Source organism: Staurois parvus, unplaced genomic scaffold, assembly GCF_062004578.1.
Source record: "Staurois parvus isolate SC_StPar_1 unplaced genomic scaffold, SC_StPar_1.0 ptg000527l, whole genome shotgun sequence".
NCBI classification, from domain to species: Eukaryota; Metazoa; Chordata; class Amphibia; order Anura; family Ranidae; genus Staurois; species Staurois parvus.
Genome location: NW_028318323.1, coordinates 772,037 through 797,081, shown reverse-complemented (window position 1 = coordinate 797,081; position 25,045 = coordinate 772,037). Strand labels below are relative to the sequence as shown.

The 25,045-nt window shown below is 50.0% G+C and overlaps 1 protein-coding gene across 3 annotated transcripts in view; it reads right to left on the bottom strand.

The window, feature by feature from the left end:
- The window catches only part of COL15A1 (collagen type XV alpha 1 chain), a 1,471,644-nt gene that overhangs the window by 898,668 nt on the left and 547,931 nt on the right, over nucleotides 1-25,045 (bottom strand). For all 3 annotated transcript variants that reach the window (XM_089690361.1, XM_089690362.1, XM_089690363.1), the window contains one exon: nucleotides 248-382. In XM_089690361.1, coding sequence (XP_089546487.1) covers nucleotides 248-382 — 135 coding nt within the window. The remainder of the gene's footprint in view (nucleotides 1-247; nucleotides 383-25,045) is intronic.

The following is a 25,045-nucleotide window of genomic DNA, read 5'->3' as shown; positions in this document are numbered from 1 at the left end:
TAAGATGGGTATTTTTTAGAGCCACTGTGTCTTATGTTTAGCATTTTTAGCAGCAATGAAAACATGATAGTTCTAACCCTCCCCCACTGTATTAAAAAAAAAACAAAAACAAAAAAAAAACGTTTTTACTGAAATTGTGCTTTAAATCATATCAGCATATTGATTTTTTTTCTTTTACATATTAACACTTTATCTATTCAAATAAGAAAAAAAGTTCCCGTATATAGAAATATGTTAATATACGTACCGGTTCACCTTTTCTTCCAGCTACACCAGGTTCTCCTGGAGGACCAGCCTGTCCTATATTCTCTGCAAATCTAGGTTGTCCTGATGGTCCAGCAGCACCTGGATTACCGGGTTCTCCTTTCTGACCCTTTGGTCCCTGCAAAAAAAACACATCACCGTTGTCATTCTGAACAAGTAAAAGAAAATTCTGATAATAATGCTATTAAATATGAAACACAGATTTGTGGTCTGATTTTCTAGCGACATTGACCAAATATGTACACATATGCCCATATAGTCATGTAAAAAAGTAAGTACACACCATGTACTTACTTGGACCAGGCAAACATTAACTTAAGAATTTAATTTGATCAGTACCTACAATTAAAGATGATATGCCAATTATAATGTGGTAGGGTTGTAAGGGGCACTAACATCGTAAGTAATACAGTCAAAGGTATGCAGAAAGGAAATATATACTTTTGAGGTGCCAAATTCTGAACAGCAATATTTAAATCAACAAATTTTATTACAAAATTCAAAACGATACATAAAACATATGTGATTAAAATGTATACATCATAGAAAATTACTTAAATACAAGGCCTCCCATAAATAGATACCCATGAGTGAAAGGACCACAATTTTAACAGTTTAATAGAAGCAATGAGTCCAATGACTTCTGTACACATTCCAGGTGTCTTCAGGAGTGTAGAGGAGTTAAACAACTATAATGCCATAAAAATACATACTAATACAATTCTATTAATAAAGGATAACATCAGCACATCATAGTAATATACAGTATATGCAGTGCCTTGAAAAAGTATTCATACCACTTGACATTTTCCACATTTTGTCATGATACAACCAAAAACGTAAATGTATTTCATTGGAATTTTATGTAATAGACCAACACAAAGTGGCACATAATTGTGGAGTGGAAGGAAAATGATAAATGGTTTTCAAATTTTTTTTAAAATGTCTGAAAAGTGTGGCGTGCGTTTGTATTCAGCCCCCCTTAGTCAATACTTTGTAGAACTACCTTTCGCTGCAATTACAGCTGCAAGTCTTTTTGGGTATGTCTCTATCAGTATTGCACATCTAGATTTTTGCCCATTCTTCTTTGCAAAATAGCTCAAGCTCTGTCAGATTAGATGGAAAGCATCTGTGAACAGCAATTTTCAAGTCTTGCCACAGATTCTCAATTGCATTTAGGTCTGGACTTTGACTGGGCTATTCTAAGACATGAATATACTTTGATCTAAACCATTCCTTTGTAGCTCTGGCTGTATTTTTAGGGTAGTTGTCCTGCTGAAAGGTAAACCTTTGCCCCAGTCTCAAGTCTTTTGCAGATTCTAACAGGTTTTCTTCTAAAATTGCTTTGTATTTGGCTCCATCTATTTTCCCATCAACTCTGACCAGCTTCCCTGTCCCTGCTGAAGAAAATCATCCCCATACCATGGTGCTGCCACCACCACGCTTCACGGTGGTGATGGTGTGTTCAGGGTGACGTGCAGTGTTAGTTTTCCACCACACATAGCGTTTTGTTTGTAGGCCACAAAGTTAAACTTTGGTCTCATCTGACCAGAGCACCTTCTTCCACGTTTGCGGTGTCCCCCACATGGCTTCTTTCAAACTGCAAACGGGACATCGTATGGCTTTCTTTCAACAATCGCTTCCTTCTTGCCACTCTTCCATAAAGGCCAGATTTGTGGAGTGCACGACTAATAGTTGTCCTGTGGACAGATGCTTCCACCTAGGCTGTGAACCTCTGCAGCTTCTCTACAGTTACCATGAGCCTCTTGGCTGCTTCTCTGATTAATGCTCTCCTTACCCGACCTGTCAGTTTAGGTGGACGGTCATGTCTTCGTAGGTTTGCAGTTGTGCCATACTCTTTCCATTTTTGGATAATGGATTGAACAGTGCTCCATGAGATGTTCAAAGCTTGGGATATTTTTTTTTGCATAACTTAACCCTGCATTAAACTTCTCCACAATGTTATCCCTGACCTGTCTGGTGTGTTCCTTGACCTTCATGATGCTGCTTATTCACTAATGTTCTCTAACAAACCTCTGAGGGCTTCACAGAACAGCTGTATTTATACTGAGATTAAATTACACACAGGTTGACTCTATTTACTAATTAGGTGACTTCTGAAGGTAATTGGTTCCAATAGATATCAGCTAAGGGTATCAGAGCAAAGGGGGCTGAAAGCAAATGCACACCACACTTCAGATATTTATGTGTAAAAAACAAAAATGTTTAAAACCATTTATTCCTCCATTTCATCTGGCATAATAAATCCCACTGATAAGCCTGTACAGTCCTTTGTCCTCGATCTAGGGGAGGTCTAGGGGCCCTAGATATTGTGTCAAATTATTTGGCTACTCACCTTCATACTCTTGTCGTGTGGTCCTCCCAAAGCCCCCCTAATAAATGGGCTGAGATTAAATGGCTACAATTGCGTCCAACGCACCCTTGTTCTGTACTCTAGTCTATGACCAACATTGAAACCACCTCTTATAAACATCTCCTGCTTGGACCCATGTAGTTTATGTTATTTATATGGCGGCGGTGTATTAATATTATTATTATACAGTATTTATATAGCGCCAGAAGGTTTGCTCAGCGCTGTACAGAATAGTGGGGGACAGTACATGAGACAATACAGTAACAAAACAATACACGAGGGGTTCGAGGGCCCTGCTCTTTCGAGCTTACAATCTAGGAGGGAAGGGATAGTGGTACAGGAGGAAGTGGCTGTGGGGGGATGGAGTGGTAGGAGGTGTGGAGGAGATCAACTGTTAGGTGAGGGTGGGGTAGGCTTCCCTGAAGAGATGGGTTTTCAGGGTGCGCCTGAAGGTAAGGAGGGTAGGTGACAGTCTGATGGATTGGGGTAGAGAGTTCCAGAGGATGGGGGAAGTCCTGGAGAAGTCCTGTAGTCAGGCGTGGGAGGAGGAGACCAGGGAGCTAGAAAGTAAGAGGTCTTGTGAGGAGCGAAGAGTACGGATTGGGTGGGTATCAGGTCGGTGAGGTAGTTTGGGGCACAGTTATGAATGGCTTTGTATGTCAATGTTAGTAGTTTGAAATTAATGCGTTGGGCAATCAGAAGCCAGTGGAGGGAATGACAGAGGGGGGTGGCAGATACGGAGTGGTTGGTAAGGTGGATGAGTCTGGCCGCCGAGTTCAGGATAGACTGAAGCGGGGATAGCCTGTGTTGGGGTAGGCTGGTGAGAAGGGAGTTGCAGTAGTCTAGGCGTGAGATAATAAGGGCGTGAACAAGTTGTTTAGTAGTGTCTGGGGTTAGGAACGTACGTATCTTGGAGATGTTGCGGAGGTGGAGCCTGCATGAATTTGCCAGCGATTGGACATGGGGTTGGAAGGATAGGTTTGAGTCTAGGGTAACACCTAGGACTTTGGCTTGTGGGGTGGGATTGATGGTGGCGTTGTTGGTCGTGATGGAGAGGATGGGGGGGGGGGCGGGCTGGGGGAAAACAAGGAGCTCAGTTTTGGAAAGGTTCAATATGTGGTTCAGTAGGTGGGTGATACGGGTGGAGACTGAAGGGGTGAGGTGAGGGGTGGAGAGGTAAATTTGCGTGTCATTGGTGTAGAGGTGATAGTTGAAGCCATGGGAGTGTATCAGTTTGCCGAGGGAGGAGGTGTAGATGGAGAAAAGAAGGGGCCCGAGGACAGAGCCTTGGGGGACCCCAACAGAGAGGGAGAGAGAGGGGGAGGTGGTAGCATATAGGAAATGCTGAAGGAGCGTTGGGATAGATAGGAGGAAAGCTAGGAGAGAGCAGAGTCTCTGATGCCAAGGGAGTGTAGTTTATTAAGGAGGAGGGGGTGGTTTATTAAGAAGGGGCCCGAGGACAGAGCCTTGGGGGACCCCAACAGAGAGGGAGAGAGAGGGGGAGGTGGTAGCATATAGGAAATGCTGAAGGAGCGTTGGGATAGATAGGAGGAAAGCTAGGAGAGAGCAGAGTCTCTGATGCCAAGGGAGTGTAGTTTATTAAGGAGGAGGGGGTGGTCAACTGAGTCGAAGGCCGCAGAGAGGTCGAGGAGTAGGAGAACTGAGTAGTGGCCATTAGCTTTGGTGGTTAGCAGGTCGTTAGTGATTTTGAGTAGGGCAGTTTCGGTGGAGTGTAGGGGACAGAAGCCAGACTGTAGAGGATCGAGGAGGTTGTTGTCAGTGAAGTGGGAGCTTAGGCGATTGTAGACTAAGCGCTCAAGGAGCTTGGATGTGAATGGCAGCAGGGAGATGGGTCTAAGGTTGTTCAGGTCGGTGGGGTCCAGGGAGGGTTTTTTGAGCATGGGGGTGATGTACGCGTGCTTTAGGGGGGAGGGGAATATGACAGTAGAGAGGGAGAGATTGAAGATGTGGGTGAGGGAGCGTAGGATGGAGGAGGAGGGTGACCGGAGGAGTTGTGTGGGGACAGGGTCAAGGGGGCAAGTGGTGAGGTGGGCTTCTGAGAAGACCTTAGTGACCTCCTCAGTGGTAGCAGGGCTGAAGGAGCGGAGTGTTGGGGAGGTTATAGTGTGCAGGATGTTAGGTGTGGTGGGGGGCAGGGCGGTTGCGAGGTCAGAGGAGGGGAGAGTTGATGGGATAATGGTGGGAGGGAGGCTAGGTGGGGAGGTAGATTGAGTATTGGCAATGTTCTTTCAGATTGCGTCAATCTTGTTTTGGAAGTGATTGGCAATCTCGTGGGCGGTGAGTGAGGTACTGGGTGGGGGTGGGGGTGGGGAGAGAGTAGGGAGTTGAAAGTGGAGAACAGGTGAGGACAGGTGGAGAGGGTGCTAATGAGGGTTATGAAGTAGGCTTGCTTGGCGGCGTGGAGGGAGGAGGTGTAGGTGAGGAAGGTGGATTTGTAGAGGGAGAACGCTCGAGGGGATCTGGTTTTGCGCCATAATCATTCCAGCGTGCGACTGCGTCATTTCAGATTTTTAGTGTGGTCATTCTGCCAGGATTGAAGCGGTCGGGGTCTAATGCTACGTGTGGTTAGGGGTGCTAAGGAGTCTAGGGCAGCTGACAGCGAGTTGTTGTACGCAGTAGTGGCCAGGTCAGGGCATGACAGTGGAAGGATACTGTCGTACAGACGGTCAGCAGCTGAGTGGAGAGCTGATCAGTGACACTGGTGACAGGGCAGTGAAGGGGTCAACTCGGGGGGGGGGCGATCAAGGGGTCAGACGGGACTACTGGTGTATTAGCGGGCAATCTGGCGCTATCTGGGAGGGGCGCTAACACTAATGGAAGTCGCCAGCGACACTGATACAGTGATCAGTAAAAATCGGTTCACTGATCAGTGACACTGGTGACAGGGCAGTGAAGGGGTCAACTCAGGGGGGAAAAGGCGATCAAGGGGTTAGACGGGACTACTGGTGTATTAGCGGGCAATCTGGCGCTATCTGGGAGGGGCGCTAACACAATCGGAAGTCGCCAGCGACACTGATACAGTGATCAGTAAAAATCGCTTCACTGATCAGTGACACTGGTGACAGGGCAGTGAAGGGGTTAACTGTGGGGGGGGGATTAAGGGGTTAAACGGCTTTATTGGTGTACTGGTGGGCAAACTGGCGCTATCTGGGAGGGGCGCTAGCACTATTGGAAGTCGCCAGCGACACTGATACAGTGATCAGTAAAAATCGCTTCACTGATCAGTGACACTGGTGACAGGGCAGTGAAGGGGTTAACTGGGGGGGGGATCAGAGGGTTAAATGTGTCCTCTAGATTGTTCTAACTGTCAGTGTGCTGTTTTACTCACGTTTAAATGTTCCTTCTTCTCTGTCTGGAACGGAATGTGTCCAGGCAGAGAAGAATTACATCATATCCTGCCCTGTGTAAATGTCAACACAGGACAGGATAGGACAGGGACCGATCATCCGATTTCAGCCAGAATTCACTGGCTGAAATCTAATGATTGATCCCTCCTGGATCAAATGGTCACCCGCGGGTCGGCGGGAGCGCGCGCGCCCCCTACCCGCGAAAGTGTCGGGAGAGCGGAGCCCGTTTTAAAACGTGCTTTTGCGCTCCACTGCCGCCCTGCACACGTATATATACAGTGGCAGGGCGGCAAGCGGTTAAAAAAAACATTTATAATTTTCCTGCCTCTTCACAATTATGTGCCTCTTTGTTTGGTCTATCATATAAAATCCTACTAAAATACAATTATGTTTTTGCTTGTAACATGAAAAAAATTTCAAGGGGTATGAATACTTTTTCAAGGCGCTGTAACCAGGTAAACTCTCTAAACCAATGGGGGTCCAACAGCTCCGAGGGGAGAAACCAGGCCAAAAAGCATGTAGTGTCTGTTCCTGGGGGCAGGTGTTGGAGCACAATTCAGGTGGCACCATCTAATTGCTAAAGAGCATAGGAAAACAACAAATGTATAATTATAGCATAAGGAATCTATTATGCCAAACCAAAAATAAATAAATAGATAAATAAATAATAATACCAAACATTCTCCAAAAAGGTAGGTAAAGGGAACCCACCTAACAGATGAGGGCTATATCAAAGCAGATGGAAATTGGTCAGCAGTAATGCTGTTGGGGAAATGCTTGAAGGATTGATGGATACAGCATAAAAAACTCCCCATGATTTTTATGAATTTTTGGGAAAGAGTGAACCTGCCAAAATTATGGTACATTGAAAGCCATGCAATCCAAGGACAGCCAAAACAACATAATCAGTGGAGTTGTTACAGGATTATATGTGATCTGAGTGCGAGGTATGACAAAGAGGTAACCTGCAAGATCTGTTTTTTTAAGAGGAGACAGAAGACAGAAAACACTTAAATTCTGAGTTTATTGTGTTAAACAGAATAGATCACATTATACAGATAATTACTTTCTTTGTAGGGGCAGCACTGGCCACATGGAAAAGTGCATCAATTTTTGTTAGAAAATTACCTTTACTAACATATAGGATAATGAACAGAGCAAGTGAGAAACACACACAAAACTAAACAAAGATAGCATAAACAAAATGTGACTAACCTGTATTTAAAAAAGGAGACAGAAAACACATGTTAGTTTAATGTGAGCTTGTTGGTATAGACTCCTGAAGTCACACTAGAAATCATTAAAGCTTTACATGGAGGTTTATTAATTTACCTGCTACATACATCAGCTCTTTAAATAAATGTCTCCTGACAGCATAAATGAGAAATATTCAAAGCCCGTATCTTCTAGATAACCATTGGCATATGTCCATGGCAAGAAATATGAACATGAGGAAACTGCAAATGTTGGTTATGTTGGACATATGACGCTGTTAGGTCATATTTGTGGAAACATCCTGCTTATAAAAAGAAGGGTTGTCAAGTGTATCATATGTTAATATCTCCTTTGATTAACATGTTCTTCAAGAATATCTTTGTTTAGAGGACAGGTTTCCTTCTCTCACCAGTTCATCGGGTGTTGGTGCAGCTGTCTCATCCTCTGGTTGTAATTCTGGCTCTTGCTGAAGTGATTTTGGAATACTTTCTTCCACAACATCTGTGGGTGGTTTCAAAACTACTTCATCTGGCATTTCTTGACTTCTCCAGGTGAAAGGCTAGGGTCACTAGGTCAGAATTCCTCAGCCCCGGATCCTAATTGGGATCCTAATTGGGAAGCTATGCATTGCTCATTGTCCTGGAAGAGTTTAGGACAATACACATAGTATTCATCATTGGAAGTATTGGAATCTGATATCTCTTGGCTATTGTTTTCATTCACTCTTGTTGCTGTCCTAATGGCATTTTTCTTTGTTATGCCTGGTATAAAATCTTCAAAAGCCAAATCATTTACTTGGAGTAGCAAGTTGTGATGAATCACCCTTACTAGTTTGTCACGTTTCTCTGGTTTAGCTTTGCAGATATGCTCTTGCCCTATCTGTTCAACTACCCTGCACAGTTCCTTTTCCCAGTATCCTTTCAGTTTTCCTGGTCCTTCCCGTTCCTACAAATTTCTTACAAGAACATGGTCTACAGCCTGTAGTGCCACTGCTTTTGTGCGTTGGGCATGGTACCTTTACCTTTCTGAGAGAACTTTTGGCTATTCTCAGAAGCATTTCTGTAAGCTTCTCTCATCTTGATAGACCATTTTTCAGCATCCTGCTGGGGTTAAATTTCCTCTTTCTCAACATATATATCAAATAACAGATCCACTGGTAAAAGGGGTGTTCTGCCATACAAAAGAAAGTAAGGGGCATAGCCAACTGACTTGTCTAGTACAATTATATGCATGGACTATTTGTGGTAAATACTCTTTCCACTGAGCTTTCTTTTCCTCTTCCAATGTACAAAGCAGTTGCAATAATGTTCTAATCAATTTTTCAGTGGGGTTGCTTTGAGGATGATATGGCATTATTCTAGAATGTGTAATTCCAGACAATTGTCTCAATTAGAGATGAGCGAATCGAACTTGGCGAAGTGGAATTCGTTTCGAATATTAGGAAAAATTTGATTCGCACCGAATCCGAAAATTAGCAAACTTCGGATGCACGAATCGAATTTTTCCCGATCGGCCGATTTTCATCCCTTCTACAGCCGGTAGAGATGAGCGAAGAAATGAAAAATTCGATTCGACTGATTCGGCGAATTCGTGGACAATATTCGATTCGAGTCGAATAAATTCGCTGTGAATTTAACTTAAAAAAGGGTGTTTCTAGGCTTCAGAGAGACTTAATATTAGTGCAGAACACTGTACCTTTAATTTAAATGCCCTTGGAGTCTGCTGGGGAAGAGAAATAATACTGTCAGTCAGTATGACATGCAGATGAGTGCCGTCGATCTTAGAATCACCGCACACTTCACTCATTTGGGCAGTCACGGGGCCAAAACCAGAGTGTGGAGCCACAGTGTGGCGGTGGAGGCAGCAGCAATGGGAGGCCATACAGCACCCTATGACAAAAATGGAAACCACCAGCAGTGTGAGGAGACCTGAAAGTGGCACATGGCAGAGTGTGGCGATAGAGACAGCAGCAATGGGAGGCCGTACAGGGACCCATGACACACTCTGGACCTGGCAGCAGCATGAGGAGGCGGTACAGGGGCCCATGACAGATTACGGGCCTGGCAGCAGCATGAGGAGTCGGTACAGGGGCCCATGGCAGATTACGGGCCTGGCAGCAGCAATGGGAGGCCGTACAGGGACCCATGACACACTCTGGACCTGGCAGCAGCATGGGGAGGCGGTACAGGGGCCCATGACAGATTACGGGCCTGGCAGCAGCATGAGGAGTCGGTACGGGGGCCCATGACACACTCTGGACCTGGCAGCAGCATGAGGAGGCGGTACAGGGGCGCATGACAGATTACGAGCCTGGCAGCAGCAACTTGGACAGGAGGACGTTCAGCTTCTGCACCGTCGGGTGCGTGCTCGCAAACTGTTGTCTCTTGGAAACGGATTCCAAGAAAGACTGCTGACGGAATCCGTGAAGAGGAGTAGCAGGAGAAGGAGCATCTGAACGAGCGGAATATGCCAACAAGCGACAACAGTGGCCCATGACAGATTACGGGCCTGGCAGCAGCATGAGGAGTCGGTACGGGGGCCCATGGCAGATTACGGGCCTGGCAGCAGCTATGGGAGGCCCGTAATCTGCCAGCACCCTATGACAAAAAATGGAACCCACCAGCAGTGTGAGGAGACCTGAAAGTGGCACATGGCAGAGTGTGGCGATGGAGACAGCAGCAATGGGAGGCCGTACAGGGACCCATGAGAGACTCTGGACCTGGCAGCAGCATGAGGAGGCGGTATAGGGGCCCATGGCAGATTAGGGGCCTGGCAGCAGCTATGGGAGGCCCGTAATCTGCCAGCACCCTATGACAAAAAATGGAACACACCAGCAGTGTGAGGAGACCTGAAAGTGGCACATGGCAGAGTGTGGCGATGGAGGCAGCAGCAATGGGAGGCCGTACAGGGACCCATGAGAGACTCTGGACTTGGCAGCAGCATGAGGAGGCGGTATAGGGGCCCATGGCAGATTAGGGGCCTGGCAGCAGCTATGGGAGGCCCGTAATCTGCCAGCACCCTATGACAAAAAATGGAACACACCAGCAGTGTGAGGAGACCTGAAAGTGGCACATGTTTGGGGCATGATTCATGGCGGATTTAGTCAGTTGTGTCAGGAACTGGTGGTTTGAAATCCAGACTAATCCACGCCTGATTCATTTTCACAAACGTCAGTCTCTCCACACTTTGGGTGGACAGTCGTGTCCTCCGCGGAGTTGCAATACCTCCTGCCGCACTAAACACGCGCTCCGATGCCACGCTACTGGCCGGGCATGACAGCCTTTCAAGGGCAAATTCAGCTAGTTGGGGCCAAAGGTCAAGTTTCGTTGCCCAGTAGTCAAGGGGATTGTCTACCTCGGTTGGCAGGGTGCTGTCCAAGTAGGCCTAAGCCTGTTGTTTGAGGTCCTGCTCCAGGTCCACCTGATGCTGCTGCTGCTGCTGCGGCTGGTTAGTAGTTTCCTCACTGCGCTGGTGAAGAAAGCTACTCATCATCGACTGCAGACTGAGGCAGCCGCTGCTGGTGGAGCTGCCACTGCTCCTACCACCCCACCCCTCCCCTGCTGCCATGGCAGCGGAACACGAGCGCACAGGGCCCACAGTGTCTGAGGATGGACGTTGGCGCAGACAGGCAGAGACCAGCTGACTACATAGGTGTTTTTTATAGTACGTTATTTTGGCCTCCCTCTCAGCAGGTGTGAAAAAGGCCACCATTTTTGAACGGTAGCGAGGGTCCAACAAGGTGGACAGCCAAAAGTCATCCCTCTGTCTGATGGTTATTATTCGGCTGTCGCTACGCAAGCAACCGAGCATGCTATGGGCCATTTGTGCCAAGGAATGCGAGGGACTCCCTGCCTCCATCTCCACAGCATACTGCCACGGTGCGTCTAGGTCCTCTGTCTCCTCTTCCTCCTCCTCTACCAGATGCTCCTGCTCCTCCACTCCTGTCCGCTGAGTGGAAAAACCACCCATTTCACTCAATAATTCCTGAGCACCAATGTCCTCCTCTACCTCCTCCTCTTCTTCCAGTCCTGCCCCCACAGGGGCCATGTGGCGTTGAGATCTGTGCGCCACGTCTACCGCACCCTGACCAGCCATTGTTAACAGCATTTGTTCCAGGACGTGCAACAGAGGAATGACGTCGTTCATCCCATAGTCCTGCCGACTCACGAATAGCGTGGCCTCCTCAAAGGGCCTGAGCAAGCGCAGGTGTCACGCATGAGCTGCCAATGGCTGACATCTAAGTTACACAGGGAGTACCTTTATCTGCTTTTAACATCAGGAAATCTGTGATGGCCTTTTGCTGTTCGTAAAGGCGGTCTAACATATGTAGGGTTGAATTCCACCTTGTTGCAACGTCACAGCATGAGGAGTCGGTATAGGGGCCCATGGCAGATTAGGGGCCTGGCAGCAGTTATGGGAGGCCCATAATCTGCCAGCACCCTATGACAAAAAATGGAACACACCAGCAGTGTGAGGAGACCTGAAAGTGGCACATGGCAGAGTGTGGCGATGGAGACAGCAGCAATGGGAGGCCGTACAGGGACCCATGAGAGACTCTGGACCTGGCAGCAGCATGAGGAGGCGGTATATAGGGGCCTACGGCAGATTAGGGGCCTGGCAGCAGCTATAGGAGGCCCGTAATCTGCCAGCACCCTATGTCAAAAAATTCAACACACCAGCAGTGTGTGAGGAGACCTGAAAGTGGCACATGGCAGAGTGTGGCGATGGAGACAGCAGCAATGGGAGGCCGTACAGGGACCCATGACAGACTCTGGACTTGGCAGCAGCATGAGGAGGCGGTATATAGGGGCTTATGGCAGATTAGGGGCCTGGCAGCAGCTATAGGAGGCCCGTAATCTGCCAGCACCCTATGTCAAAAAATTCAACACACCAGCAGTGTGAGGAGACCTGAAAGTGGCACATGGCAGAGTGTGGCGATGGAGACAGCAGCAATGGGAGGCCGTACAGGGACCCATGACAGACTCTGAACTTGGCAGCAGCATGAGGAGGCGTTATATAGGGGCCCATGGCAGATTAGGGGCCTGGCAGCAGCTATGTGAGGCCCGTAATCTGCCTGCACCCTATGTCAAAAAATTTAACACACCAGCAGTGTGAAGAGACCTGAAAGTGGCACATGGCAGCAGAGTGTGGCGATGGAGACAGCAGCAATGGGAGGCCGTACAGGGACCATGACAGACTCTGGACTTGGCAGCAGCATGAGGAGGCGGTATATAGGGGCCCATGGCAGATTAGGGGCCTGGCAGCAGCTATGTGAGGCCCGTTATCTTGCAGCACCCTATGTCAAAAAATTTAACACACCAGCAGTGTGAAGAGACCTGAAAGTGGCACATGGCAGCAGAGTGTGGCGATGGAGACAGCAGCAATGGGAGGCCGTACAGGGACCCATGAGAGACTCTGGACCTGGCAGCAGCAGGAGGAGGCGGTATATAGGGGCCCATGGCAGATTAGGGGCCTGGCAGCAGCTATGTGAGGCCCGTAATCTGCCTGCACCCTATGTCAAAAAATTTAACACACCAGCAGTGTGAAGAGACCTGAAAGTGGCACATGGCAGCAGAGTGTGGCGATGGAGACAGCAGCAATGGGAGGCCGTACAGGGACCCATGACAGACTCTGAACTTGGCAGCAGCATGAGGAGGCGGTATATAGGGGCCCATGGCAGATTAGGGGCCTGGCAGCAGCTATAGGAGGCCCGTAATCTGCCAGCACCCTATGTCAAAAAATTTAACACACCAGCAGTGTGAAGAGACCTGAAAGTGGCACATGGCAGCAGAGTGTGGCGATGGAGACAGCAGCAATGGGAGGCCGTACAGGGACCATGACAGACTCTGGACTTGGCAGCAGCATGAGGAGGCGGTATATAGGGGCCCATGGCAGATTAGGGGCCTGGCAGCAGCTATGTGAGGCCCGTTATCTTGCAGCACCCTATGTCAAAAAATTTAACACACCAGCAGTGTGAAGAGACCTGAAAGTGGCACATGGCAGCAGAGTGTGGCGATGGAGACAGCAGCAATGGGAGGCCGTACAGGGACCCATGAGAGACTCTGGACCTGGCAGCAGCAGGAGGAGGTGGTATATAGGGGCCCATGGCAGATTAGGGGCCTGGCAGCAGCTATGTGAGGCCCGTAATCTGCCTGCACCCTATGTCAAAAAATTTAACACACCAGCAGTGTGAAGAGACCTGAAAGTGGCACATGGCAGCAGAGTGTGGCGATGGAGACAGCAGCAATGGGAGGCCGTACAGGGACCCATGAGAGACTCTGGACCTGGCAGCAGCAGGAGGAGGCGGTATATAGGGGCCCATGGCAGATTAGGGGCCTGGCAGCAGCTATGTGAGGCCCGTAATCTGCCTGCACCCTATGTCAAAAAATTTAACACACCAGCAGTGTGAAGAGACCTGAAAGTGGCACATGGCAGCAGAGTGTGGCGATGGAGACAGCAGCAATGGGAGGCCGTACAGGGACCATGACAGACTCTGGACTTGGCAGCAGCATGAGGAGGCGGTATATAGGGGCCCATGGCAGATTAGGGGCCTGGCAGCAGCTATAGGAGGCCCGTAATCTGCCAGCACCCTATGTCAAAAAATTTAACACACCAGCAGTGTGAAGAGACCTGAAAGTGGCACATGGCAGCAGAGTGTGGCGATGGAGACAGCATCAATGGGAGGCCGTACAGGGACCATGACAGACTCTGGACTTGGCAGCAGCATGAGGAGGCGGTATATAGGGGCCCATGGCAGATTAGGGGCCTGGCAGCAGCTATGTGAGGCCCGTTATCTTGCAGCACCCTATGTCAAAAAATTTAACACACCAGCAGTGTGAAGAGACCTGAAAGTGGCACATGGCAGCAGAGTGTGGCGATGGAGACAGCAGCAATGGGAGGCCGTACAGGGACCCATGAGAGACTCTGGACCTGGCAGCAGCAGGAGGAGGTGGTATATAGGGGCCCATGGCAGATTAGGGGCCTGGCAGCAGCTATGTGAGGCCCGTAATCTGCCTGCACCCTATGTCAAAAAATTTAACACACCAGCAGTGTGAAGAGACCTGAAAGTGGCACATGGCAGCAGAGTGTGGCGATGGAGACAGCAGCAATGGGAGGCCGTACAGGGACCCATGAGAGACTCTGGACCTGGCAGCAGCAGGAGGAGGCGGTATATAGGGGCCCATGGCAGATTAGGGGCCTGGCAGCAGCTATGTGAGGCCCGTAATCTGCCTGCACCCTATGTCAAAAAATTTAACACACCAGCAGTGTGAAGAGACCTGAAAGTGGCACATGGCAGCAGAGTGTGGCGATGGAGACAGCAGCAATGGGAGGCCGTACAGGGACCCATGAGAGACTCTGGACCTGGCAGCAGCAGGAGGAGGCGGTATATAGGGGCCCATGGCAGATTAGGGGCCTGGCAGCAGCTATGTGAGGCCCGTAATCTGCCTGCACCCTATGTCAAAAAATTTAACACACCAGCAGTGTGAAGAGACCTGAAAGTGGCACATGGCAGCAGAGTGTGGCGATGGAGACAGCAGCAATGGGAGGCCGTACAGGGACCATGACAGACTCTGGACTTGGCAGCAGCATGAGGAGGCGGTATATAGGGGCCCATGGCAGATTAGGGGCCTGGCAGCAGCTATGTGAGGCCCGTTATCTTGCAGCACCCTATGTCAAAAAATTTAACACACCAGCAGTGTGAAGAGACCTGAAAGTGGCACATGGCAGCAGAGTGTGGCGATGGAGACAGCAGCAATGGGAGGCCGTACAGGGACCCATGAGAGACTCTGGACCTGGCAGCAGCAGGAGGAGGCGGTATATAGGGGCCCATGGCAGATTAGGGGCCTGGCAGCAGCTATGTGAGGCCCGTAATCTGCCTGCACCCTATGTCAAAAAATTTAACACACCAGCAGTGTGAAGAGACCTGAAAGTGGCACATGGCAGCAGAGTGTGGCGATGGAGACAGCAGCAATGGGAGGCCGTACAGGGACCATGACAGACTCTGGACTTGGCAGCAGCATGAGGAGGCGGTATATAGGGGCCCATGGCAGATTAGGGGCCTGGCAGCAGCTATGTGAGGCCCGTTATCTTGCAGCACCCTATGTCAAAAAATTTAACACACCAGCAGTGTGAAGAGACCTGAAAGTGGCACATGGCAGCAGAGTGTGGCGATGGAGACAGCAGCAATGGGAGGCCGTACAGGGACCCATGAGAGACTCTGGACCTGGCAGCAGCAGGAGGAGGCGGTATATAGGGGCCCATGGCAGATTAGGGGCCTGGCAGCAGCTATGTGAGGCCCGTAATCTGCCTGCACCCTATGTCAAAAAATTTAACACACCAGCAGTGTGAAGAGACCTGAAAGTGGCACATGGCAGCAGAGTGTGGCGATGGAGACAGCAGCAATGGGAGGCCGTACAGGGACCATGACAGACTCTGGACTTGGCAGCAGCATGAGGAGGCGGTATATAGGGGCCCATGGCAGATTAGGGGCCTGGCAGCAGCTATAGGAGGCCCGTAATCTGCCAGCACCCTATGTCAAAAAATTTAACACACCAGCAGTGTGAAGAGACCTGAAAGTGGCACATGGCAGCAGAGTGTGGCGATGGAGACAGCAGCAATGGGAGGCCGTACAGGGACCATGACAGACTCTGGACTTGGCAGCAGCATGAGGAGGCGGTATATAGGGGCCCATGGCAGATTAGGGGCCTGGCAGCAGCTATGTGAGGCCCGTAATCTGCCTGCACCCTATGTCAAAAAATTTAACACACCAGCAGTGTGAAGAGACCTGAAAGTGGCACATGGCAGCAGAGTGTGGCGATGGAGACAGCAGCAATGGGAGGCCGTACAGGGACCATGACAGACTCTGGACTTGGCAGCAGCATGAGGAGGCGGTATATAGGGGCCCATGGCAGATTAGGGGCCTGGCAGCAGCTATGTGAGGCCCGTTATCTTGCAGCACCCTATGTCAAAAAATTTAACACACCAGCAGTGTGAAGAGACCTGAAAGTGGCACATGGCAGCAGAGTGTGGCGATGGAGACAGCAGCAATGGGAGGCCGTACAGGGACCCATGAGAGACTCTGGACCTGGCAGCAGCAGGAGGAGGCGGTATATAGGGGCCCATGGCAGATTAGGGGCCTGGCAGCAGCTATGTGAGGCCCGTAATCTGCCTGCACCCTATGTCAAAAAATTTAACACACCAGCAGTGTGAAGAGACCTGAAAGTGGCACATGGCAGCAGAGTGTGGCGATGGAGACAGCAGCAATGGGAGGCCGTACAGGGACCATGACAGACTCTGGACTTGGCAGCAGCATGAGGAGGCGGTATATAGGGGCCCATGGCAGATTAGGGGCCTGGCAGCAGCTATAGGAGGCCCGTAATCTGCCAGCACCCTATGTCAAAAAATTTAACACACCAGCAGTGTGAAGAGACCTGAAAGTGGCACATGGCAGCAGAGTGTGGCGATGGAGACAGCAGCAATGGGAGGCCGTACAGGGACCATGACAGACTCTGGACTTGGCAGCAGCATGAGGAGGCGGTATATAGGGGCCCATGGCAGATTAGGGGCCTGGCAGCAGCTATGTGAGGCCCGTTATCTTGCAGCACCCTATGTCAAAAAATTTTACACACCAGCAGTGTGAAGAGACCTGAAAGTGGCACATGGCAGCAGAGTGTGGCGATGGAGACAGCAGCAATGGGAGGCCGTACAGGGACCCATGAGAGACTCTGGACCTGGCAGCAGCAGGAGGAGGCGGTATATAGGGGCCCATGGCAGATTAGGGGCCTGGCAGCAGCTATGTGAGGCCCGTAATCTGCCTGCACCCTATGTCAAAAAATTTAACACACCAGCAGTGTGAAGAGACCTGAAAGTGGCACATGGCAGCAGAGTGTGGCGATGGAGACAGCAGCAATGGGAGGCCGTACAGGGACCATGACAGACTCTGGACTTGGCAGCAGCATGAGGAGGCGGTATATAGGGGCCCATGGCAGATTAGGGGCCTGGCAGCAGCTATGTGAGGCCCGTAATCTGCCTGCACCCTATGTCAAAAAATTTAACACACCAGCAGTGTGAAGAGACCTGAAAGTGGCACATGGCAGCAGAGTGTGGCGATGGAGACAGCAGCAATGGGAGGCCGTACAGGGACCATGACAGACTCTGGACTTGGCAGCAGCATGAGGAGGCGGTATATAGGGGCCCATGGCAGATTAGGGGCCTGGCAGCAGCTATGTGAGGCCCGTTATCTTGCAGCACCCTATGTCAAAAAATTTAACACACCAGCAGTGTGAAGAGACCTGAAAGTGGCACATGGCAGCAGAGTGTGGCGATGGAGACAGCAGCAATGGGAGGCCGTACAGGGACCCATGAGAGACTCTGGACCTGGCAGCAGCAGGAGGAGGCGGTATATAGGGGCCCATGGCAGATTAGGGGCCTGGCAGCAGCTATGTGAGGCCCGTAATCTGCCTGCACCCTATGTCAAAAAATTTAACACACCAGCAGTGTGAAGAGACCTGAAAGTGGCACATGGCAGCAGAGTGTGGCGATGGAGACAGCAGCAATGGGAGGCCGTACAGGGACCATGACAGACTCTGGACTTGGCAGCAGCATGAGGAGGCGGTATATAGGGGCCCATGGCAGATTAGGGGCCTGGCAGCAGCTATGTGAGGCCCGTTATCTTGCAGCACCCTATGTCAAAAAATTTAACACACCAGCAGTGTGAAGAGACCTGAAAGTGGCACATGGCAGCAGAGTGTGGCGATGGAGACAGCAGCAATGGGAGGCCGTACAGGGACCCATGAGAGACTCTGGACCTGGCAGCAGCAGGAGGAGGCGGTATATAGGGGCCCATGGCAGATTAGGGGCCTGGCAGCAGCTATGTGAGGCCCGTAATCTGCCTGCACCCTATGTCAAAAAATTTAACACACCAGCAGTGTGAAGAGACCTGAAAGTGGCACATGGCAGCAGAGTGTGGCGATGGAGACAGCAGCAATGGGAGGCCGTACAGGGACCATGACAGACTCTGGACTTGGCAGCAGCATGAGGAGGCGGTATATAGGGGCCCATGGCAGATTAGGGGCCTGGCAGCAGCTATGTGAGGCCCGTTATCTTGCAGCACCCTATGTCAAAAAATTTAACACACCAGCAGTGTGAAGAGACCTGAAAGTGGCACATGGCAGCAGAGTGTGGCGATGGAGACAGCAGCAATGGGAGGCCGTACAGGGACCCATGAGAGACTCTGGACCTGGCAGCAGCAGGAGGAGGCGGTATATAGGGGCCCATGGCAGATTAGGGGCCTGGCAGCAGCTATGTGAGGCCCGTAATCTGCCTGCACCCTATGTCAAAAAATTTAACACACCAGCAGTGTGAAGAGACCTGAAAGTGGCACATGGCAGCAGAGTGTGGCGATGGAGACAGCAGCAATGGGAGGCCGTACAGGGACCCATGAGAGACTCTGGACCTGGCAGCAGCAGGAGGAGGCGGTATATAGGGGCCTATGGCAGATTAGGGGCCTGGCAGCAGCTATAGGAGGCCCGTAATCTGCCAGCACCCTATGTCAAAAAATTCAACACACCAGCAGTGTGAGGAGACCTGAAAGTGGCACATGTTTGAGGCATGATTCATGGCGGATTTAGTCAGTTGTGTCAGGAACTGGTGGTTTGAAATCCAGACTAATCCACGCCTGATTCATTTTCACAAACGTGAGTCTCTCCACACTTTGGGTGGACAGTCGTGTCCTCCGCGGAGTTACAATACCTCCTGCCGCACTAAACACGCGCTCCGATGCCACGCTACTGGCCGGGCATGACAGCCTTTCAAGGGCAAATTCAGCTAGTTGGGGCCAAAGGTCAAGTTTCGTTGCCCAGTAGTCAAGGGGATTGTCTACCTCGGTTGGCAGGGTGCTGTCCAAGTAGGCCCAAGCCTGTTGTTTGAGCTCCTGCTCCAGGTCCACCTGATGCTGCTGCTGCTGCTGCGGCTGGTTAGTAGTTTCCTCACTGCGCTGGTGAAGAAAGCTACTCATCATCGACTGCAGACTGAGGCAGCCGCTGCTGGTGGAGCTGCCACTGCTCCTACCACCCCACCCCTCCCCTGCTGCCATGCCAGCGGAACGCGAGCGCACAGGGCCCACAGTGTCTGAGGATGGACGTTGGCGCACAAAGGCAGAGACCAACTGACTACATAGGTGGTTTTTATAGTACGTAATTTTGGCCTCCCTCTCAGCAGGTGTGAAAAAGGCCACCATTTTGGACCGGTAGCGAGGGTCCAACAAGGTGGACAGCCAAAAGTCATCCCTCTGTCTGATGGTTATTATTCGGCTGTCGCTACGCAAGCAACCGAGCATGCTATGGGCCATTTGTGCCAAGGAATGCGAGGGACTCCCTGCCTCCATCTCCACAGCATACTGCCACGGTGCGTCTGGGTCCTCTGTCTCCTCCTCCTCCTCCTCTACCAGATGCTCCTGCTCCTCCACTCCTGTCCGCTGAGTGGAAAAACCACCCATTTCACTCAATAATTCCTGAGCACAAATGTCCTCCTCTACCTCCTCCTCTTCTTCCTGTCCTGCCCCCACAGGGGTCATGTGGCGTTGAGATCTGTGCGCCACGTCTACCGCACCCTGACCAGCCATTGTTAACAGCATTTGTTCCAGGACGTGCAACAGAGGAATGACGTCGTTCATCCCATAGTCCTGCCGACTCACGAATAGCGTGGCCTCCTCAAAGGGCCTGAGCAAGCGGCAGGTGTCACGCATGAGCTGCCAATGGCTGACATCTAAGTTACACAGGGGAGTACCTTTATCCGCTTGTAACATCAGGAAATCGGTGATGGCCTTTCGCTGCTCGTAAAGGCGGTCTAACATGTGTAGGGTTGAATTCCACCTTGTTGCAACGTCGCAGATCAGGCGATGCTGTGGAATTCCGTTCTGCCGCTGCAGCTCAATGAGGGTGTTCTTTGCGGTGTAGGAATGGCTGAAATGCATGCACAGTTTACGTGACATTTTAAGGATGTCTTGCAGTGGGATGGTGGATTTTAGGAACCGCTTGACAACCAGATTGAACACGTGAGCCATGCATGGCGCATGGCACAACCTTCCTTGACGCAGAGCAGACACCATGTTCTTTCCGTTGTCAGTCAACATGGTTCCGATTTTTAGTTTGCGCGGAGACAGCCATCTGTCGATTTCTCTGTTCATTACACTCAGCAGTTCCTCCCCTGTGTGACTACGTTCGCCAAGGCATACCAGGTGCAGCACAGCGTGACACCGTTGCGCCCTGCACATGTGATATGCCGGTCGGGTAATGGGACTTGGCACGGGGGTGGCGGCTGAGGACACGGCGGAAAAAGAGGTGGTAGAGGCGGACATGCTTGCTGGACCAAGGACGTGCAAACGTGGAGGCAAAAGCGTCGTGACCTGTCCAAGTTGCTGGTGCGGCTGTGCCGGCACCACGTTCACCCAGTGGGCCGTAAATGACATGTACTGTCCCTGACCGTAGTTACAGCTCCACACGTCGGCGCTGCCGTGCACTTTGGCAGAGACCGACATGCTCAAAGACTGGCCCACCATCTCTTCTACATGTGAATGCAGGGCTGGCACTGCCTTTTGGGCAAAGAAATGACGGCTTGGCACTCTCCACCGCGGCGCGGCACAAGCCATCATTTCTCGGAAAGGTGCTGAGTCCACCAGTTGGAAAGGGAGGGACTGCAGCACCAGCAACTTGGACAGGAGGACGTTCAGCTTTTGCACCGTCGGGTGCGTGCTCGCAAACTGTTGTCTCTTGGATACGGATTCCAAGAAAGACTGTTGACGGAATCCGAGAAGAGGAGTAGCAGGAGAAGGAGCATCTGAACGAGCGGAAGATGCCAATGAGCGACAACTCCCCTCAGCAGAGGTGTTGGAGCCTTGACTGGCTGATAGAGGGCGATTGACGACGTCGGGTGACGGAGCAAGTAACGGAGCGGGTGATGGAGCGGGGGCTGGGGCAGGCAGAACCGCCGTATGTTTATCACGGTTTTCCCAGGCCACCGAATGGTGACGCTGCATATGCTGACGCAACGCTGTAGTCCCAACATGGGCCCCCTGGCCACGCTTGCATTTCTGGCCACATAGTCGACATACGGCTACGTTTACTTCCTCGGGCGGCTTGAGGAAAAATTGCCACACCACCGAGTAGGAAACTTTGCCCCCGCTACTCTTCACTGGCTGACTGCTACTTCCTCCGTGCGCACCGGCACCACTACTGGCCGTGGTGGTAGGCTGCAGTGGAGCTGGTGCTCTACTCCGTGGACGTTTGGCTCCACTGACACTGATGCGACCCTGCTGCTGTCTCCTGGGCAACCCACCGACTGTTTTGCTCGCTGCCAAGCTGCCACCCTCTTCTCCTGATGATGCGGAAGAAATTGCCTGATGACGACGAGGCTGCCAAGTGCGATCAACCTCCTCATCATCAAGTAGGGTCTCCGCCTCACTACTAGCCCCCTCGGCTGCGTCTGGGTCAGGAGACAGACCTGTCTCTAGACCGGCTACCGAGCCACTCTCCTCGCCAGTACTTGTTCGCTTGGCTGCTGAAAAGGCCGATGTCTCCCCCCGTTCCTGACCGCCCTCTGTTAGCTCTTCCTCACTGTACAGTGGGGCTGAGCCCACAGCATGCGATACTTCGCTTGGTGAGGGAACAGCAAAGGACAGGGGCAGGTAGAGGACACGTGATTTCAGTGGGCTTGGTCCCGGGCCATGCCAACTAACGGTTGTGTCTGACGTACCCACCGACCGTTGGCTGTAGGTGTCAGAGGTGACCTGGGAAGAGGAAGACGACCGAGCCAACCAATCAATGACGGCAGGGTTGTCGGTGGAGACACGACCGCTGGATGACACCGGGAGCACTGGCCTCTGGCTGCGAATACTGCTGCCTCGACCCCTTCCTCTGCTGCCACGTCTGCTCGCTCCTAAAACATTGCCTCCTCTGCCACTCCTCTGCATGTTGTCTGACATACTATTTAATTCAACGATTAGGTGTCCCTGAGTAACAATTCTCTGGCACTCAGTAACAATTCTGTCTGTCCCTGAGTATGAATTCTGTGGCCCTGAGTAACAATTGTGTGTCTGTGCAAGTAACAATTCTGTGTCTGTGCAAGTAACAATTTTGTGTCTGTGAGAGTAACAATTCTCTGGCACTCAGTAACAATTCTGTCTGTCCCTGAGTAACAATTCTCTGGCACTCAGTAACAATTCTGTCTGTCCCTGAGTAACAATTCTGTCTGTCCCTGAGTATGAATTCTGTGGCCCTGAGTAAGAATTCTCTGGCACTCAGTAACAATTCTGTCTGTCCCTGAGTATGAATTCTGTGGCCCTGAGTAACAATTGTGTGTCTGTGCAAGTAACAATTCTGTGTCTGTGCAAGTAACAATTTTGTGTCTGTGAGAGTAACAATTCTCTGGCACTCAGTAACAATTCTGTCTGTCCCTGAGTAACAATTCTCTGGCACTCAGTAACAATTCTGTCTGTCCCTGAGTATGAATTCTGTGGCCCTGAGTAACAATTCTGTCTCTGTGCGAGTAACAATTCTGTGTCTGTGCAAGTAACAATTTTGTGTCTGTGAGAGTAACAATTCTCTGGCACTCAGTAACAATTCTGTCTGTCCCTGAGTAACAATTCTCTGGCACTCAGTAACAATTCTGTCTGTCCCTGAGTAACAATTCTCTGGCACTCAGTAACAATTCTGTCTGTCCCTGAGTAACAATTCTCTGGCACTCAGTAACAATTGTGTGTCTGTGCAAGTAACAATTCTGTGTCTGTGCAAGTAACAATTTTGTGTCTGTGAGAGTAACAATTCTCTGGCACTCAGTAACAATTCTGTCTGTCCCTGAGTAACAATTCTCTGGCACTCAGTAACAATTCTGTCTGTCCCTGAGTATGAATTCTGTGGCCCTGAGTAACAATTCTGTCTCTGTGCGAGTAACAATTCTGTGTCTGTGCAAGTAACAATTTTGTGTCTGTGAGAGTAACAATTCTCTGGCACTCAGTAACAATTCTGTCTGTCCCTGAGTAACAATTCTCTGGCACTCAGTAACAATTCTGTCTGTCCCTGAGTAACAATTCTCTGGCACTCAGTAACAATTCTGTCTGTCCCTGAGTAACAATTCTCTGGCACTCAGTAACAATTGTGTGTCTGTGCAAGTAACAATTCTGTGTCTGTGCAAGTAACAATTTTGTGTCTGTGAGAGTAACAATTCTCTGGCACTCAGTAACAATTCTGTCTGTCCCTGAGTAACAATTCTCTGGCACTCAGTAACAATTCTGTCTGTCCCTGAGTATGAATTCTGTGGCCCTGAGTAACAATTCTGTCTCTGTGCGAGTAACAATTCTGTGTCTGTGCAAGTAACAATTTTGTGTCTGTGAGAGTAACAATTCTCTGGCACTCAGTAACAATTCTGTCTGTCCCTGAGTAACAATTCTCTGGCACTCAGTAACAATTCTGTCTGTCCCTGAGTAACAATTCTCTGGCACTCAGTAACAATTCTGTCTGTCCCTGAGTAACAATTCTCTGGCACTCAGTAACAATTGTGTGTCTGTGCAAGTAACAATTCTGTGTCTGTGCAAGTAACAATTTTGTGTCTGTGAGAGTAACAATTCTCTGGCACTCAGTAACAATTCTGTCTGTCCCTGAGTAACAATTCTCTGGCACTCAGTAACAATTCTGTCTGTCCCTGAGTATGAATTCTGTGGCCCTGAGTAACAATTCTGTCTCTGTGCGAGTAACAATTCTGTGTCTGTGCAAGTAACAATTTTGTGTCTGTGAGAGTAACAATTCTCTGGCACTCAGTAACAATTCTGTCTGTCCCTGAGTAACAATTCTATGGCACTCAGTAACAATTCTGTCTTCCCTGAGTAACAATTCTCTGGCACTCAGTAACAATTCTGTCTGTCCCTGAGTATGAATTCTGTGGCCCTGAGTAACAATTCTGTCTCTGTGCGAGTAACAATTCTGTGTCTGTGCAAGTAACAATTTTGTGTCTGTGAGAGTAACAATTCTCTGGCACTCAGTAACAATTCTGTCTGTCCCTGAGTAACAATTCTCTGGCACTCAGTAACAATTCTGTCTGTCCCTGAGTAACAATTCTCTGGCACTCAGTAACAATTGTGTGTCTGTGCAAGTAACAATTCTGTGTCTGTGCAAGTAACAATTTTGTGTCTGTGAGAGTAACAATTCTCTGGCACTCAGTAACAATTCTGTCTGTCCCTGAGTAACAATTCTCTGGCACTCAGTAACAATTCTGTCTGTCCCTGAGTATGAATTCTGTGGCCCTGAGTAACAATTCTGTCTCTGTGCGAGTAACAATTCTGTGTCTGTGCAAGTAACAATTTTGTGTCTGTGAGAGTAACAATTCTCTGGCACTCAGTAACAATTCTGTCTGTCCCTGAGTAACAATTCTCTGGCACTCAGTAACAATTCTGTCTGTCCCTGAGTAACAATTCTCTGGCACTCAGTAACAATTCTGTCTGTCCCTGAGTAACAATTCTCTGGCACTCAGTAACAATTGTGTGTCTGTGCAAGTAACAATTCTGTGTCTGTGCAAGTAACAATTTTGTGTCTGTGAGAGTAACAATTCTCTGGCACTCAGTAACAATTCTGTCTGTCCCTGAGTAACAATTCTCTGGCACTCAGTAACAATTCTGTCTGTCCCTGAGTATGAATTCTGTGGCCCTGAGTAACAATTGTGTGTCTGTGCAAGTAACAATTCTGTGTCTGTGCAAGTAACAATTTTGTGTCTGTGAGAGTAACAATTCTCTGGCACTCAGTAACAATTCTGTCTGTCCCTGAGTAACAATTCTCTG